Source organism: Vigna radiata, unplaced genomic scaffold (assembly GCF_000741045.1).
Source record: "Vigna radiata var. radiata cultivar VC1973A unplaced genomic scaffold, Vradiata_ver6 scaffold_273, whole genome shotgun sequence".
Lineage (NCBI taxonomy): Eukaryota > Viridiplantae > Streptophyta > Magnoliopsida > Fabales > Fabaceae > Vigna > Vigna radiata.
Genome location: NW_014543808.1, coordinates 311,480 through 327,076, shown reverse-complemented (window position 1 = coordinate 327,076; position 15,597 = coordinate 311,480). Strand labels below are relative to the sequence as shown.

The window sequence follows — 15,597 nt, the reverse complement described above, 5'->3', positions numbered from 1 at the left end:
CAAAATATCATTATCAGTCTATTATTAACATTTATCCTGCTTTATTTTTTAAAATAAGCAATTCTTATTTTAGAGGAATTAAATGATATTGAAATATTTTTTAAATTTAGAAGAATCATTCTTATGTAAGTGAATTAGATATTTTTTAGATCATCAAATTATGTATTATATATATATATATATATATATATATATATATATATATATATATATATAATCTTTATGATCTATATAGTCTTTATGAGGATACCAATGTACTTTTGAGATTCATGAACAGGTGATAATGCTTCTTCAAAAAAAGCCAATGTTTTGAAGGAACCCATTAATTTACTAAATGGGGCTTTGTATATATAATTAGGAAATGGCTGTTCTGAAAATACAGTAAAAAAAAAAGCTATTAAACAATCTAGAATTATCGAGAGTATTTAATTCTTACCAAACTTTATAGACATTTTGTTATATAGTGTATGAATCTAAACTTTTAATTTAACAAAACAACAATAATATGTAATACGTCAAAACAATAATTTTCTTACCTGAACAACATATCACTCTCAGAATTGTAATCCTTATTTTATTTAGTAAAACATAATTTAATAAAAATTAAAGACTTAGATTATCATAATTGAAAATATGGTATTTCTTTTTTCACCGCACTTTTGTCTTTAACTTTCCAACTGAAAAATAATGTTTTTCATTTGATTTTCGTTTTTTGCTAACATATATCCATCTACAGTAATAGTATTCGAGCGTATAAAAAGAGATTCTTAGTCTTAACTTGAAAGGATGAAAAAGAGAAATAGAGTGTGCAGTAGCAGTGGCACACATCTAAACCCTTGGCGTTGAAAGTGCTCCTTCTGTTTCAGTGTAAGAGTGATGATGGAAAACCACCACAAAATGCAACAACACCGTCGTCAAATCACCTTACTTGGATCCACCAATCTCGATCTAGATTCTACAACCGTCAACACCATCAAAGAACTTGATTTTTTCTCATCAACTTCACCGTCCAACAACACTCATACCGATAACCTCCATCATCTCCCTTCAAACATTCCTAAAGACAACGGATCACAACCTCTTTTCACTGATCACTTCGTAAATGTAAGTTTTCACATCAACCAAAAATCACGTAAATCTATTTTTCCATTTATGCTTGCACTTTAATTAGATTATGAATACCTAATATCCATTATTATTTGTGTTTTGCAATATACAGACCACTCTGAATTTAATGTGTCCGAGTCAGAGTGACGAACTGTCAAAATCAGCAGCAATTGATCAAAATCTTAAATCTCCGGTTTGCATCTTTACTTATGCTCATCAAAATTAAATAGATCCCAGAATCTATGTTTTGAGATTCAATTTTGTTTGTCTCTTTGCTTCCAGCTGAATACGCTCCAAAAGGAATTTCTGAGACTGCAAGAAGAGAACTACAGGTTGAGAATGATGTTGGACCAAGTCACCCAAAACTACCACCATCTTCAATTTTTCATTGCTATGCAGAAGCAAAAGCCGTTTCAGGTAGCTAGGTTTTTATCTGTAATTAACAGTCATATAATATATATATATACACACACACATATGTGAGTGTATGTTTTAGTTTTACTATACGTTTGGTGCAGATAAGATATCGATCTTATGTTTGCAATAGAGTAGACAACATTAAATGAATAGCTTCAGTCTAACTAAGATTTATGGTTTGTACTATCTTTATTAGTTCACCCATTTTAAATTCTTTCATATTCTTTCCGACCATCAGAGTGTTACCAATTTCAATGGGACATTGATCTAAAATAACTAAGAAAGGTCGTCATGATTTCCATCCTTAAAGTTGTCGAATCCATATATGTGGGCTTTCCATGAACTCCCAGGTCGTTAGTCAGAAGATAAGAGTAAGAAAAAGACTTAAATGTAGCAAAAAAACTAGGTGAACTTTTTTTTACATATGAATTGTAAGGAGTAGTATCTAAAAAAGGAATTACACTTATGAAAATGTGGAAATATGTCATTCTATCTCATGAACATGCCAGATTTTATTTTAGTTAATAAAAAATAAAATTATTTTACTTTTTTAGACGACAAATATTAATCACTTAAAATAAATTAAAGAATTTAAAGTACGTAGTACTCATTTTTAAAATAATATAACTTATTGCGTCAGTTAGTTTAATTTTACTAAGTGTAACCTGTATAAACTATCAATTACTAACTTATTATGTCAAAATTTACATTCAAACATATAGATACATAAAGTTAAACCAAAAGCACTGAACTTTTTAGTATACGGAACAGAAGGTGGAGAAAAAGGAGATGATGTCTGGTCATCATTTAATGGACCCACAATCATGCACCAAATTGGACGCTAAAGTTGTTGCATCAGTCTCCGATGATAAATCTAGTCAAGAGGTACTGATTTTTTTAATTTTTCTAGAAAGTCATAGCTACATTATTAACTATTAAAAAAATGTGCATCATCATTTGACTAAAACGTAACGGTGGAAAGCAGGCTCATCCTGATCGTGTAGAAGATGTTATTGAACAATCATCATCCAAGAGTCCCAAGTTTGAAGAATCTAAACCCGGTGAGCCTCCTTTAAGAAGAACCAGAGTTTCCGTGCGTGCAAGATCAGAAGCTCCAGTGGTAATTAATAATTAAATTCAAATAACCTACTTACCTGCTGCATTTATTTTATGTATATTTAATGAATGTGAGTGTTCAGATTTGCGATGGATGTCAATGGAGGAAATACGGGCAAAAGATATCCAAGGGTAATCCATGTCCTCGTGCCTACTATCGTTGCACCATGGCACTAGGATGTCCGGTTCGTAAACAGGTAAATATATATAGTTCTCATGATTTTTGCTTTTGAACATGATGTTGTTACATTATGTTGAGCCAACTAAGTTGTACAGGTGCAAAGATGCACAGAGGACAAGAGTGTATTAATAACAACTTACGAAGGCAATCATAACCACCCTCTTCCACCTTCAGCCACGGTGATGGCCAATTCTACCTCAGCAGCTGCAACTATGTTCTTATCTTCTTCAGGTTCAACAACAACAAGTAACGAAGCACTAAACAACAGTGTAGGAGTATTCTCTTCCATGTACCTCTCAGCTTCTGCACCATTTCCCACTATCACCCTTGACATGACCAACAACAACCCTATGCAACTGCACCGGGACACCTCCTCTTTTCCATTGCATGCAACTACTTTTCCTCAGCTACCAGGCCACCCTATCATCTTCCCTCACAAATTGCAACATTCACCAGGGCAAAAACAACCTTCCTTTATGACAGATATCATGACTGCAGCTGTTGCTTCCAATCCAAATTTCACTGTAGCGTTAGCAGCAGCTATCTCGTCAATTATTGGAGCTCCTAGAAGCAATGATGGAAATAATATCTACAGTAACAATGGTGGAAATGTTCTTGCTCTTGGGACATCTATGTTGCCTGGATCCACTTAATTTTTTTCACCTTCATGCATAGCTTACATATCTATATGGTAATATATACATGTTATTACCTCTATGTATAAAATGTAAATATAGGAATATAGTTGTTTTTTTGGGAGAAAAATTGTATGGAAGGAAAAAGTCAACAATAAGAACTCATTAATTTTTCTCTCATTATGCTTAAAGTAAGAAATTAGGAATGTACAATATAAGAACAGCGGCCACAGAATGGTTTTGCTACCTAACATGTGGAAGATTTGGTTACATTGTTGAGGCATGAATATGTAAATCAAGGAAATAGGACTAATGAAGGGTTCAAGAGGGTATTTAAACTTTATGAAGTGAAATTAAGAACCTTTTTGTTTATGTGATGTTTCTGATAAATTTCTGTGAGATTTTTAATTTCAGATACTTTTACTATGTGCCTTATTATATATCCCTAATATCTGCTTAAATAGATATGCTACTTATTTATGCCTATGAAACATTATAGATATGTGCATATATTATATAAATTTTACTACTTTTTTTAATTATATAATTTTTAATGGGACAATTTTATTCTTTTATAAATAAAAATAATATTTTTTAGTTAATAAAATAATTAATTAAATAACATTTTCCTATAAAAAGTAATTACATAACTTCTTTATTTAAAAATAACACCCACATATATTAATTTAGTATTATTTTTAATAATATTATATATGTTTCAAAATTCTTTTATTTTAATATTTTTTAATATCATTTTTACAAATTATAGATTTTAATATATATATATATATATATAATATAAGTGCTGCATATTTTTGCTGACCTAGAATGAGAAGGTTTCCGAAATTTACGCAAACCCGTTGACTCCTACAGACGAGAGCTGATACTTAAACATTGTTATTATTCTCTTACATCCTCCTAATAGTTTCATACAAAAAATTTTTATTTAATAATTTCATTTAAATTTAAATTTATCATGTTAATTTAACATTTTATTATTAAACATGATTGTCAAAAGGATACCTTATTTCTTTCGGAAGCTTTGCATTAAATTGGTAATATAAGTGTGAGAAAAAAAGAGTGCACAACAATAATTTTAAGTAATTACTTGTATAGAAATTACAAATTTTAGCCACATTTAGAATTACACATATGAATTGGGTAAACAATAGGAGCATTTCCATTAATTTTTTTGTATATAACTATTTTAGACATTTCCAATTTAATCTTTAATAATAAAATTTATTTTTAATTTATTTTCTATTGCAATAGGAAATTCATAAAAAAAATATTTGCACAAAAAACTCTTACATTTAATATTTTATTCAAACATAATTGATACCCTTTTTCTCTTGCTAATTTATACAAATTAATTATATACTGCATCTCCACCGTATATTTGTATAAGAAATTTCAAGTTGAGGAACCCAATTCGAATAATTAGCAAAATACACAATTTAAATATGAATAATAAAAATCGAGCATAAATTAAAATATAGAAAGAAACCATAAAATAGAATTAATCCTTTCTAATTTAATAATAATACAGCATGCTTAGTTTGTGTTTTACTTTGGAGTTTCGGGGCTTTTTTCCTCATCTTCAAGATTTCGTTTTGCACCTCCAAATTTTATTGTAATGTGAAAAATAACATTTTTTTTTTCAGGAAATTAAATTTAATTGAAAAGTCATTGTTTGTTAATACAATTAAGAATAAATCTACAAACATTCTCCTTATTTTCAAACAAAATAATAATTGTAATAAGATAATAATCAAACAAATATATAATGTAAGATATATTTATAAAATTTAATTGAAAAATTTGAAAAACAGCAATATAAATGAAGAAGATGAAAGTAAATACATATCTTTTTGCTTCAACCAAAATAGTGAAGATTAAATCCCTTGAAAACAAAATCCTTTTAAGAAAAAAAAAAAGGTTAAATGAAGAAGGCTGAAGAAAAAAAAAAAAACACGGTGTGAAAATGACTTAGAGATGCTATAATGGGTATCACACAAAACTTTTGGAGGTGCAGGAAGAAAAATATAAAGTGCAGGATGAAGGTCCCTTTTGGTGAATGAAGAGTGGAGCCGGCCCATAAAGATAAGGCCTGAAATTTGATCCAATTTGAAAGGTTTGACAAAGCTAGTATTCTTTGGGGAAAGGCACAAAGAGGCACTATTGGTGTCCGTTGATGAAGAAAAAAAGGCATCAAATGGAGCCCGGTTAAGTTCAATTTTGAAAACAAAGACTTGACCGTTAAGGTGAGTTGAGTTGAGTTGAGTCAACTCGAGTGAAACTTGCAACTCTAATACCTCACGCTGTCTCTCTTTCTCTATAGTTCTATACATTTCTCTTACACTCTGTACCATGAGACGCCATGGTTGGCAACGCCCTCTCCACCCCTTACAGGTCTTTTCTATTTCTACACATTTTCAATTTTCAGAATCAAATATCAAAATCTAAGCAGGGATCGGATCAGATTCACTGAGTTTCTGTTTTGTGAACGCAGTTTGTGGGCGCGGCAGTGTACGCTTTTCTTGTTGTGTGTTTCTACACTTTCCTCGGACTTTTCCTCGGAAACCGAACCGCCGAGTTAACACTCACCCTCGCGTTTTCCGTCGTGGTACGTCGTTTTTTTTTTGTTTTCAGTCTCGACTCTGTTCGGTTTCTGTGACACTGTCACGTGTTTTTGCCCAGGCAACCTCCGTGATGTTTCTGTTCGTGAGATGCACGGCGATTGACCCCACGGACAGGACCAGCTTCCGGAAGAAGAAGAAGAAGAAGAGAGGGACATTAAATGCGACTCCGAAGCTGAATTACGGGTTCATTCTCGGGCAGATTGTGATAAGGTTTTTCAGGAGGGTGGAGAAGAAGTTGCTGAGGACGTTCATCAAGAGGAAGTACCTTGATCCCTTGAAGACGAGTCCGCAAATGGAGCCTCTCTTGCCATTCCCCCTTGTCATGAAGGACGATGATGATGCCGTTGCCCCCAATCTCAAAGAGGATGACATCTCGTTTTGTGCACTTTGCGATTTTGAGGTACTTCAATTAATCTGGTTTGTTGGATAAACCTTTCAACAGGCATGTTGGGTCAAGAAAATAAAATTAAATAATGTGAAATTAGTTTAATTAAATTTATAAGTTAATTAATTGCTATTATGTTAGCAATATGAATCGGATTCTTAAACGATCCGAAAAAACACTCACACGTTCATATTTAGAAGTTAATAACTAGATTCAAGAATATTTCTATAATTTAGATTTTAACAAATACAGAAGCTAATTTAACTAATGTGAGTCAAGCACACCACTATCTCGTTTAATTCCTTATACTTTATTGCTTTTTCTTCTATAAAGTATGGAGAAGTGCATAAAACAAATCCTTATCTTACCCCTGTTGAATCAGGTGAAAAAGCACAGTAAGCACTGCAGGACTTGCAATCGTTGTGTTGAAGGGTTTGATCACCATTGCAGGGTAGGTATTATGTTCTGCGTTTCTAATTTATATATATTCTTTTTAGTTATTATGACGTAAATATACCTGCTTTCGCTTATTTTCAGTGGCTGAATAACTGTGTTGGAAAAAGGAACTACACAACCTTTTTTCTTCTCATGATTTTCGTTCTGCTAATGGTGAGTAGTCACAAGTTGCTTCAATTTTAGTAACGAAAATAACTGGTGTTTGAGTTAGTTAGGTGACTTGAGTCATTTCCAACATTCTTTGTTATGTTTCAGCTCTTGATTGAAGGAGGTGCTGCGATTGCTATATTTGTCAGATGCTTTGCTGATAAAAGGGGAATAGAAAAGGAGCTTCAGAGCAAACTCCATATCGAATTTCCAAGAGGAGTTCTTGCAACCATATGTGTAAGAGTTGTCTAAATCATTTTTTAACATTTCTGTGTTTTGCTACATACTGCGTCCAAAATTTAACATCACTTCTGATTTGCTTACAACTTCATGGAATGCTGCTGCAGGTTTTGCTTCTCTTATTGACAGCTTACAGTGCAGCAGCATTGGGGCAGCTTTTCTTTTTTCATGTGCTTCTTATACGAAAGGTAGCTTTCTTTATAGTTTTTTAAACTGTCAACGATCATATATTACCATGCTTTGTTATTTAAAACAATTACAAATGCTATTAAATCAGTGTGCCAAAGTATGTAGAAGAAAATACAGGATTTGATAATCAGTTTGCGAAAGTGCTTTGCTATCAAGCTCTAGCTATATGTCCTTGTGGTTGTTGTTGAATACATTATGTGTTATTAATGAAGGGAATGAGAACCTATGACTATATTCTAGCGATGAGAGAAGAGAATGAAGCCATGGAATTGGAATCATTGGATGAATCTGATTTCTCTTCAGAGGAGAGCTTCGATTTTGACTCACCCGAAAAGCCAACACTAATGTCCAAGTTTCTATGCAAAGGAAACCAGGTAAGAATGATATAGATTGTTTCATTTTATGCCCTGATTCTGATTCAAAACCAACAGGGACGTTTGTTTTGAACTTCAGGGCTCACCTAGGTTGTCTATCAGGATTGAACGAGAAACTGAACCTTCCCCGTTGATCAAGACAAAGAAGTTCCATGTGAGCATTAACCCATGGAAACTCATAAAGTTGACCAGGGAAAAAGCCCTGCTGGCAGCTGAGAAGGCCAGGGAAAAGCTTGTGAAAGAAAAGCCAACGGGGGAACATAACTCGTTAAAACCTCTTCCATTGGAAACAAAAAGCGGACCATTGCTGAATTCGGACAAAACTATAGACACCGAGGATATTTTCTCAACATCTTTTATAGCAAAAGGGAAACTTACGGGATCGCCAGGAAGGTTCACAAGCCCGAGAAGGAGATTTTCTGCTGGCTCACCGACGGTGTTCTCTAGCAACTTGATAGCATCTCCACATCACAAATATAGAAGCAGTTTCGACTTGAAATTAACAGATGTGTCGAGGGAGCTTGAAACACATATTTCAAGGCAGGTTCTATGTTCAGTTATCGGAAAAGATGATAGCGAGGCATCCCCAAGAAGCATTGTATTTTAGAAGTTGAGATTCTCAGCCTTAGAGAAAGGGTTGTTGATATGTGCATTCTCCATATCCGTTTTCTATATATCATTGATTCCTTATAATTTACACCAGTGATGGTTAACTTATGTAACATGGATTCCTATTTAAATACATGACATGGGATAGTGCCTGCTAGTCGATTTACCTGTAAGTATGACTCATTTTTTTGTTAATTCTCATATAAAGGCAATGCAATGATGCTTTTTTCTCATCTATCTATAATTGTTGGAGGGTTTAATCATGTATCTCCAAGCATTTCATTCTCTACCTCCAATTTCCTAATATATCCTTAATTAAGTTAGGTGGTTATTTAATAAATTTTATGTTTATTAAAAATTTGTGTCAGTTGATTGCACTTTCATTTTCCTCTTCTGCATCCCGCACCCCTACATCGGCTACACTTTTATACAATTGACTACATCCTGTACTCCCGCACCTTTACACTCCATTTCATTTTTATCCAGAGACACAACACCCATTTGAATTGGAGCTATGTGATAATTATTTTTTTCTTAAGCATTTGTAAGTGAGTGTGATATTGAGAACTAAAGATATTTGAGAGGGGTTAGTAGTGTTTGAGTGGTGCATCCAGAAAACTTGATTTGTTTTGTGGTGGTGTACTTGGGGTGCTTTGTGGTGGTGCTCTTGGAGTGTTCTTTTAGGTGTTCTTTGTAGTTGTATTGATATTGCTTGAGAGAGGTTAGTATTTAATTTTTGGTTAATCTGTTGCATGTTAGTATTTTATTTTTTTGTTAATCTATTACATTGTTGCATGTTAGCATTTTATTTTTGGTTCATATGCTTGGTTACAGAAATAACTGATTTTTTTTGAAAATACACATATCGAGAACCGATGCAGCGTAATGGGATATAGAATCCGATGTGAGGTGCTTCGAATTTTCACATCGAATTAAAGTTTACTTCTTCAAATATTTAAATTATATTATTTATGAATTACTTGTTTATATTAGTTTATAATTTTTTTTAATTTTATGTATGACTTTATAATGTATTATATAATTTTTTAATTAATATGAATTTATTTCTATAAATTTATTAAAATTAATAAAACTATTTTTGAGTTAAAATAAACTTGAGATGAACAGATCGAAAATGAAAATCCGAATCTACCAAAATCGTACGTAGATATCCTATACAGATAAAATCGCATATCAAAAACCGATTAAGTTGAATATGTTATATAAAATTTTATTATATTACTTATTTATCTATTTTATTAGTTTTAAATTATTTTTAAAATTATATATGATTTTGTATAAATATATAATATAATTATATAATTTTTTATTAATATAATGTAATTTATATTAATTTATTAAAATTATTAAAAATAGTTAGTTTATCGGATATGCAAATCTGAATGTACAAAAATCGGATCTAGATATCCGATTTGTACCATTTCATATTACACTTTAATGCTATAAAATTTCATTATATTACTTCTGTGCAAAACAAGCTCTCAAGTTTAATAGTTCTCCCCCTTGATGGAAGGGTTAGGATGTGGAAACCCTTATTTAATATATGAAATCATTCAAATTGCTAACTCGAGGAGGAAAAATGTATAAAAAATTTTCATTTTACTTTCAAAAAGAATAAGTAGCTAGGAAAGCAAGACATGAAATCATTGAAATTCAATTTCTGATAAATAACTCAATTATTTGTTACTGCACACAAGTTACAAGAAAAATCATCTCTCGGTATCATTCTGCAGATCAGCAACACCATTCAACTTCTGTGAGGTAAAATTTGTCCTGTTGAAGAAACTCACCGATCAAACTTGGGTAGCTTGATGTTCTAAACCCAAGCACCCCAGTTTTGATTTACCAAACTCGTTATTTGGTTTGGTAAATAGCAACAGTCGGAACAATGCTCGGGGGATATTCGCTCATTGAGAGGCTCACAAGCTTCCGGTGAAACCAGGGCAGAATATCCTTTAACGTAAGAGCAGTTCCATGGCAATTTTGAGGTCACATTAAGTGTGATATTTGATAGGCAGATATCGACAAAGGTGTCATCTTTAATACCCTGTATAAGGCCGGCACGTTTGACTTTTTCCCCAATTACATCCTTGATAGTAATCCTTTCTATTACCGGTAGAGCAGCTGGGTCATAATTGTCATCAGGATGTTCTCCATATAAACCAGTGAACCTAATAGCAATATCTACATTAGCCAATATCACGTTAGAGACATAGACATTTCTAACATAACCACCCCTGCCAGGAGAAGTTTTTATTCTAATTGCAGTATGCGAATCAAAAATGTAAATATCTTCTGCATGAACTTCTGATACACCTCCAGACATCTCACTTCCTATAGCAATCCCCGCACTAGTTGTTTTCCCAATGAGCCCACGGATGTTAATATTTCTACTGGGTCGACCAAATGCAATGCCGTATCCATCCCATCCACTTTTTATGGAAATCAGATCATCACCAGTGCTTATATAACAGTCTTCAATGCATACATTGTCTGAAGAATCTGGACACAGTTAAAAGGTATATATGAGAATATGATGAATCTTCTGGAATGAAATTGGTGAGGGAACTGAGGATGTTTAAGTTTAAATTAGAGGGCAGAAAGTTAGCCCGGACAAGAAAAACATTAATACTGTTTTATACGTAACTTTATTTCTATGAATATAAGCATTACTACCAACACAACAACAACAATAGCTTATTCCCACAAGGTGCTAGTCTTCATTTGGTCCAAATGAATATTTCCCTTTTAAAAAGTTCATGACAAAAACTATATAGCACACTAACACGGGATTAAAAGAACATTGGGCTGTTGAAATCAGTCTAAAATATTAGTGCATTGTTAGCAGTGTATGACTTTCCAACTTAACGGAGAAAACTCACCTGGATTAATGCCATCTGTATTTGGTGAACCATGAGGAGCAATGACTGTGACATTATGAATTCTAACATGGCTGTTCATCCAGAAAAACAGTGTCAAATCTCCCCCTAATCATGAAAGCTTCACTATTGCAAAACTTTAAAATGCTAATTTAAGTTCATGTCGTTCAGTGAACAAGTATGGAATATAAATTAATCCTTCTTTAAGGTACAAACCTGCAATATACAGGGTGAATAGTCCAAAATGGTGAGTTCAAGAAAGTTACATTTGAAATGAGAACCCCGGTTGAATTCATCAACTCGACCAAATGGGGACGTGTATAATCCAATGTTTTGTTCCGAAACTTGTCCCACCAGATACTCCCTTGACCATCTACAGTTCCATTGTTACCTTCATTGGGATACCAATAGCATTAATAAATAAAATACAAAAAGGATTTTTTTTCACACCCATAGCAAGTGCATACACCTTGAGAGAGAAGAGATAGATGATGTTTTATCGGTAAGAAAGGAAGTGGGAAAAAAAAATCATGATTCATTGAATATGTATAGAAGATAATTCCTTTTTGAATATTATCAACCTGTTATGACAACATCAGTCAAATTACGCCCATAAATAAGGCTTTTATGCCTTCCACCCGGCAACTCCCTTCCACGTCCATATGATGGTAGAGGCTCCACAAGTGGCCAGTCCTCGGAGTTCTGTAAGAAGCATGATATTGCATTCATTTCAGATATTACATAAATAAACGCGACAGCAAATTCAACTGATTATGTTACCAGGTCTTTTTAGAGTTATGACAATTACAAACATAAATTGTTTTCTGAAGCAAAAATTCAAATAGTAACAAAAATTGATTGTACATTAACACATAGCTCTGGAAGTATCGATGTTAACTAACTATACTAAAACACTTCCAAGTTGGTTGATATGCATATAAGAAAGCAACATAGGTGACGAATGTTACGTCTAGGGTGACAGTGACGGTGTGTTATTTCATTTACATTGCAGACAAGCCAGCAAAACTGGCACATTTGGCAGATATGCTAATCTTCCTTTTCCCTGCATTTCACCATATTATTTACATTAGATTACCGTTGATCCAAGAATTACTGCATCGTTGTCCAACCACAGTGTTAGATGGCTGATGAGATCAAAGCTTCCAGTTAACCACCTGCCGGCGGGGACAAAAAGTTTGGCTCCACCTTTGTCTGCAAATGAATTTAGGTAGAAGATGGCATTCTGAAAAGCTTTTGTATTGAGAGTGACCCCATCGCCAACTGCCCCAAATTCGGTAATACTGACACTGTGAGGCCGGACTTCCTTAAAGTTCATCCCATTGCAGTACGAGCTGCTCCACACTGTCCATGGGCTACAACTGAACAATGCAAGAACCAAAAACACACACACCAACTGCAAGAGAAACATGTCCCCATAAGTTATAAGCATTCTCATTGCGAGAAATATAATTTTTTAGTTGCATGGGCAGTAGTTACATGCTTCTTTAGCTGCTACAACAGCAGTTCAAAATGTATCTTAGCAAGTATCGATATTATGAAATTAAAAACTATATGAGAAGGGTTGAAGAACTTTCAAACTGATGAGTTGAAAATCAACTCAGATCAGCTACATTTCGCCAAACAGTTAATAAACAAGAAGATATTTTCAAATACAATTGAAGTAACAGGTAAAATTAGAAAAACCAAAGACCAACCAGTTCCCATTGACCACCTCTTCAAGCATGAGGGACAACAAGTAACACGGATCAAATTACACAAAGGTAAACAACAAAGAATCCCATGAATGCTGCTGTTCTTGATCTGTGTAAAAAAAACTTGCTTTTAGATCTTACTACTGCACCCACTACTACTAAGCTTGTCAGAAGAAACTAAAACTAACATTAGATTGAAACCTATCAAGGGGAAAGGTGGGAGCTAATAAAAAGCAATAAGGAAACGCAGACACAGACTCACTCACAGTTGAAAGTCTCTTCATATGAGGGAGATCCAATTGTCCCTTTTGACCAGAGGCAGAGCTTTGAGCCACCCTCAAGGACCAATTTGAAATCCTCCAAGTGATGAAAAAGGAGCAGAGAGAGAGAGTGAAAGGGGCAAAGAAGAAGAGAAGCTTTGGTTGATTGATCAAATTGGTGAGAAAGAAAGGAGTGTCAAACTGATGGTGATTGGATGGGCCATTTGAGAGTGAGAGAGGTAACACAGCAACACCACCCAGCCCAAGTTAAAATCATTGACAGGGACTGTTGATGCCCCTCAAAAATTAAGCAGTAGGACCCCCTTCTCAGTGTGTCCCTCTATCTTCTTCCAAACTCTTTCTTCCTCTCTCTCTCTCTCCCTCTTCTCCTCTCTCTCTCTACCATTGTGGAAGAAACCAATTAACCAACCCAGAAAGCCGCCAACAGCAAGCAATGATTTTACAGACAGGAATCGCCCTGAAGAAATTACACGAATCAGATGATCACGACATCTGGTTTTGGGCATTTCAACGATGACTCCATTGCTGAAGCAATGACGCAGCCGGAGACAGTTTCAGAGGTTTCCAATTGCATGAAGCGACCACTTGCGATGGGTTTCTTGTTCGCGTGTTTCTCGGGGATAACCTATGGTTTTGATCGTAAACCAGTTTTCAGCTCGTACGTAATATTTGATTAATCTATCTACCTTTTCAACCAATTCACTCCATCTGCTATTTTTATTTTTTTTCTTCTTCTTCCTTGTTTTATATTGATTTGTAGAATGTAATTTGTAATTGAAACCTGAACCAGGGAAGACATTAGCTATAGATGTGGAAGCAAGAAATGAACAAGAGAATAGGGTGGATTAGCCAAAAATACCAAAACCAGTTTGCATTCAACATCTTTTCAAAAAAGAAAAAGAAAAAGTGTTCGAATATTCTTTAAGGTCGTTGGTACATCATATTTTAATTTTTCTTTCATGTCGTGTAATTAACATTTTCGGGAGTTAATTTTGTCGGATATTTAATTTTCTATATAATTTGTTATGTACACATAGGTATAATAGGAATTTTGTTATTTTTCACAATTATATTAGATAATATATATATATATATATATATATATATATATATATATATATATGGGGTTTGCTAACTTGCGTACGCCTGTTTTTCAGTTGGTACATTTTAGCAATGTGTACCAGGTTTCAGTAGACAAAACTACCCTTATATCATGAATTCTGAATTTTAAAGTTAAGGATATTTTAATAATTTTCATTCTCAAAATTAAAAAAATTAAAAAAGAAACCTCCCAAACCCTTACCCACCTCTCTCATTCCTCTCAACCCTTTCTCTTTCATCTCTTTCATTCCAACCTTTTCTCTGTCATCTCTACTCTAGTCCCGATTGAAAAAAATAAAAGTTCATTCAAAATCTCTTTAATTTCATTATCTTCACTATATATATTACAGCCGACAGACACAACTTGCATCAAGACTTATGAGCATCATTCNTTTACATTCTGAGACTACTACTTAACATTGCTCTGTGACCATTTAATTCTTTTTTTGTAGAAATTCATTAACTTGTTTTCCTTTACTAAAGAAAAAATAAATCAAAATACAATAAAATTCTCAACGATAAAATCAAACCATAAAAATTCTAAATCTTGAAATTTTATTTAAAATTATATAAATAAAAAATTAAGTGCTTTAATATTTTTATTTATGTAAGTATTTTTTTCTCTAACCATTTTATTTAATAATGAGTGTTTTTTTAGTTGTGACTAGTGAAGAGATGACAGAGAAAATGTTTAAGTGAGAGAGATGAAGGAGAAAAGGTTGAGAGGAATGAAGGAGGTGAATAAGGATTTGGGGTTTCTTTTTTTTAGTTTTGAGAATGAAAATTATTAAAATAAGGCAAGTGTTTCTGATTTTTTTCAATTGAGACTAGAGTAGGGATAACAGAGAAAAGGAGTGAAAGAGATGGAAGAGAAAAGGTTGAGAGGGATGAGAGAAGTGGGTAAGAGTTTAGGGGTTTTTTTTATTTTTTTAATTTTGAGAATGAAAATTATTAAAATATCCTTAAACCTTAAAATTCAGAATTCATGATATAAGGATATTTTTGTCTACTGAAACCCGGTACACATTGCTAAAATGTACCAACTGAAAAACAGGCGTACGCAAGTTAGCAAACCCCTATATATATATATATATATATATATATA

The 15,597-nt window shown here is 33.3% G+C and overlaps 4 protein-coding genes across 7 annotated transcripts; 3 read left to right on the top strand and 1 right to left on the bottom strand.

The window, feature by feature from the left end:
* Positions 1–807: 807 nt before the first annotated feature.
* LOC111241181 lies at positions 808–1,440 on the top strand (the record flags this gene model as incomplete). The annotated part of the gene is made up of 3 exons (XM_022778076.1): positions 808–1,104; positions 1,220–1,300; positions 1,390–1,440. Coding segments are annotated over exons 1-3 (360 nt in total), but the record flags the coding sequence as incomplete, so codon positions are not given.
* On the top strand, positions 1,426–3,756 carry LOC106754840 (WRKY transcription factor 42). Its single transcript, XM_022778080.1, has 5 exons — positions 1,426–1,524; positions 2,296–2,409; positions 2,510–2,644; positions 2,724–2,837; positions 2,917–3,756. Exons 1-5 carry the CDS (start codon positions 1,447–1,449, stop codon positions 3,472–3,474), a joined length of 999 nt encoding a protein of 332 aa, XP_022633801.1. The 5' UTR covers positions 1,426–1,446; the 3' UTR covers positions 3,475–3,756.
* Positions 3,757–5,606: 1,850 nt separating this feature from the next.
* Positions 5,607–8,731, top strand: LOC106754848 (protein S-acyltransferase 18). Of its 2 annotated transcripts, XM_022778085.1 has the most exons (10): positions 5,607–5,720; positions 5,798–5,868; positions 5,969–6,082; positions 6,157–6,498; positions 6,866–6,934; positions 7,021–7,092; positions 7,195–7,323; positions 7,434–7,514; positions 7,728–7,889; positions 7,969–8,731. In XM_022778085.1, exons 2-10 carry the CDS (start codon positions 5,827–5,829, stop codon positions 8,494–8,496), a joined length of 1,539 nt encoding a protein of 512 aa, XP_022633806.1. In that variant the 5' UTR covers positions 5,607–5,720; positions 5,798–5,826; the 3' UTR covers positions 8,497–8,731. The 2 variants fall into 2 exon arrangements, with proteins under 2 accessions (XP_022633806.1, XP_014492399.1); XM_014636913.2 differs by having other exon boundaries at positions 5,609–5,868.
* Positions 8,732–10,157: 1,426 nt separating this feature from the next.
* LOC106754863 (probable polygalacturonase) lies at positions 10,158–14,245 on the bottom strand. Of its 3 annotated transcripts, XM_014636930.2 has the most exons (7): positions 13,377–14,244; positions 13,114–13,219; positions 12,495–12,812; positions 11,980–12,100; positions 11,615–11,789; positions 11,402–11,472; positions 10,158–11,021 (listed from the first exon to the last, which is right to left on the bottom strand). In XM_014636930.2, exons 3-7 carry the CDS (start codon positions 12,732–12,734, stop codon positions 10,336–10,338), a joined length of 1,293 nt encoding a protein of 430 aa, XP_014492416.1. In that variant the 5' UTR covers positions 12,735–12,812; positions 13,114–13,219; positions 13,377–14,244; the 3' UTR covers positions 10,158–10,335. The 3 variants fall into 3 exon arrangements, with proteins under 3 accessions (XP_014492416.1, XP_014492415.1, XP_022633799.1); XM_014636929.2 differs by lacking the exon at positions 13,114–13,219 and having other exon boundaries at positions 13,377–14,245; XM_022778078.1 differs by lacking the exon at positions 13,114–13,219 and having other exon boundaries at positions 13,373–14,244.
* Between the last annotated feature and the right edge of the window lie 1,352 nt (positions 14,246–15,597).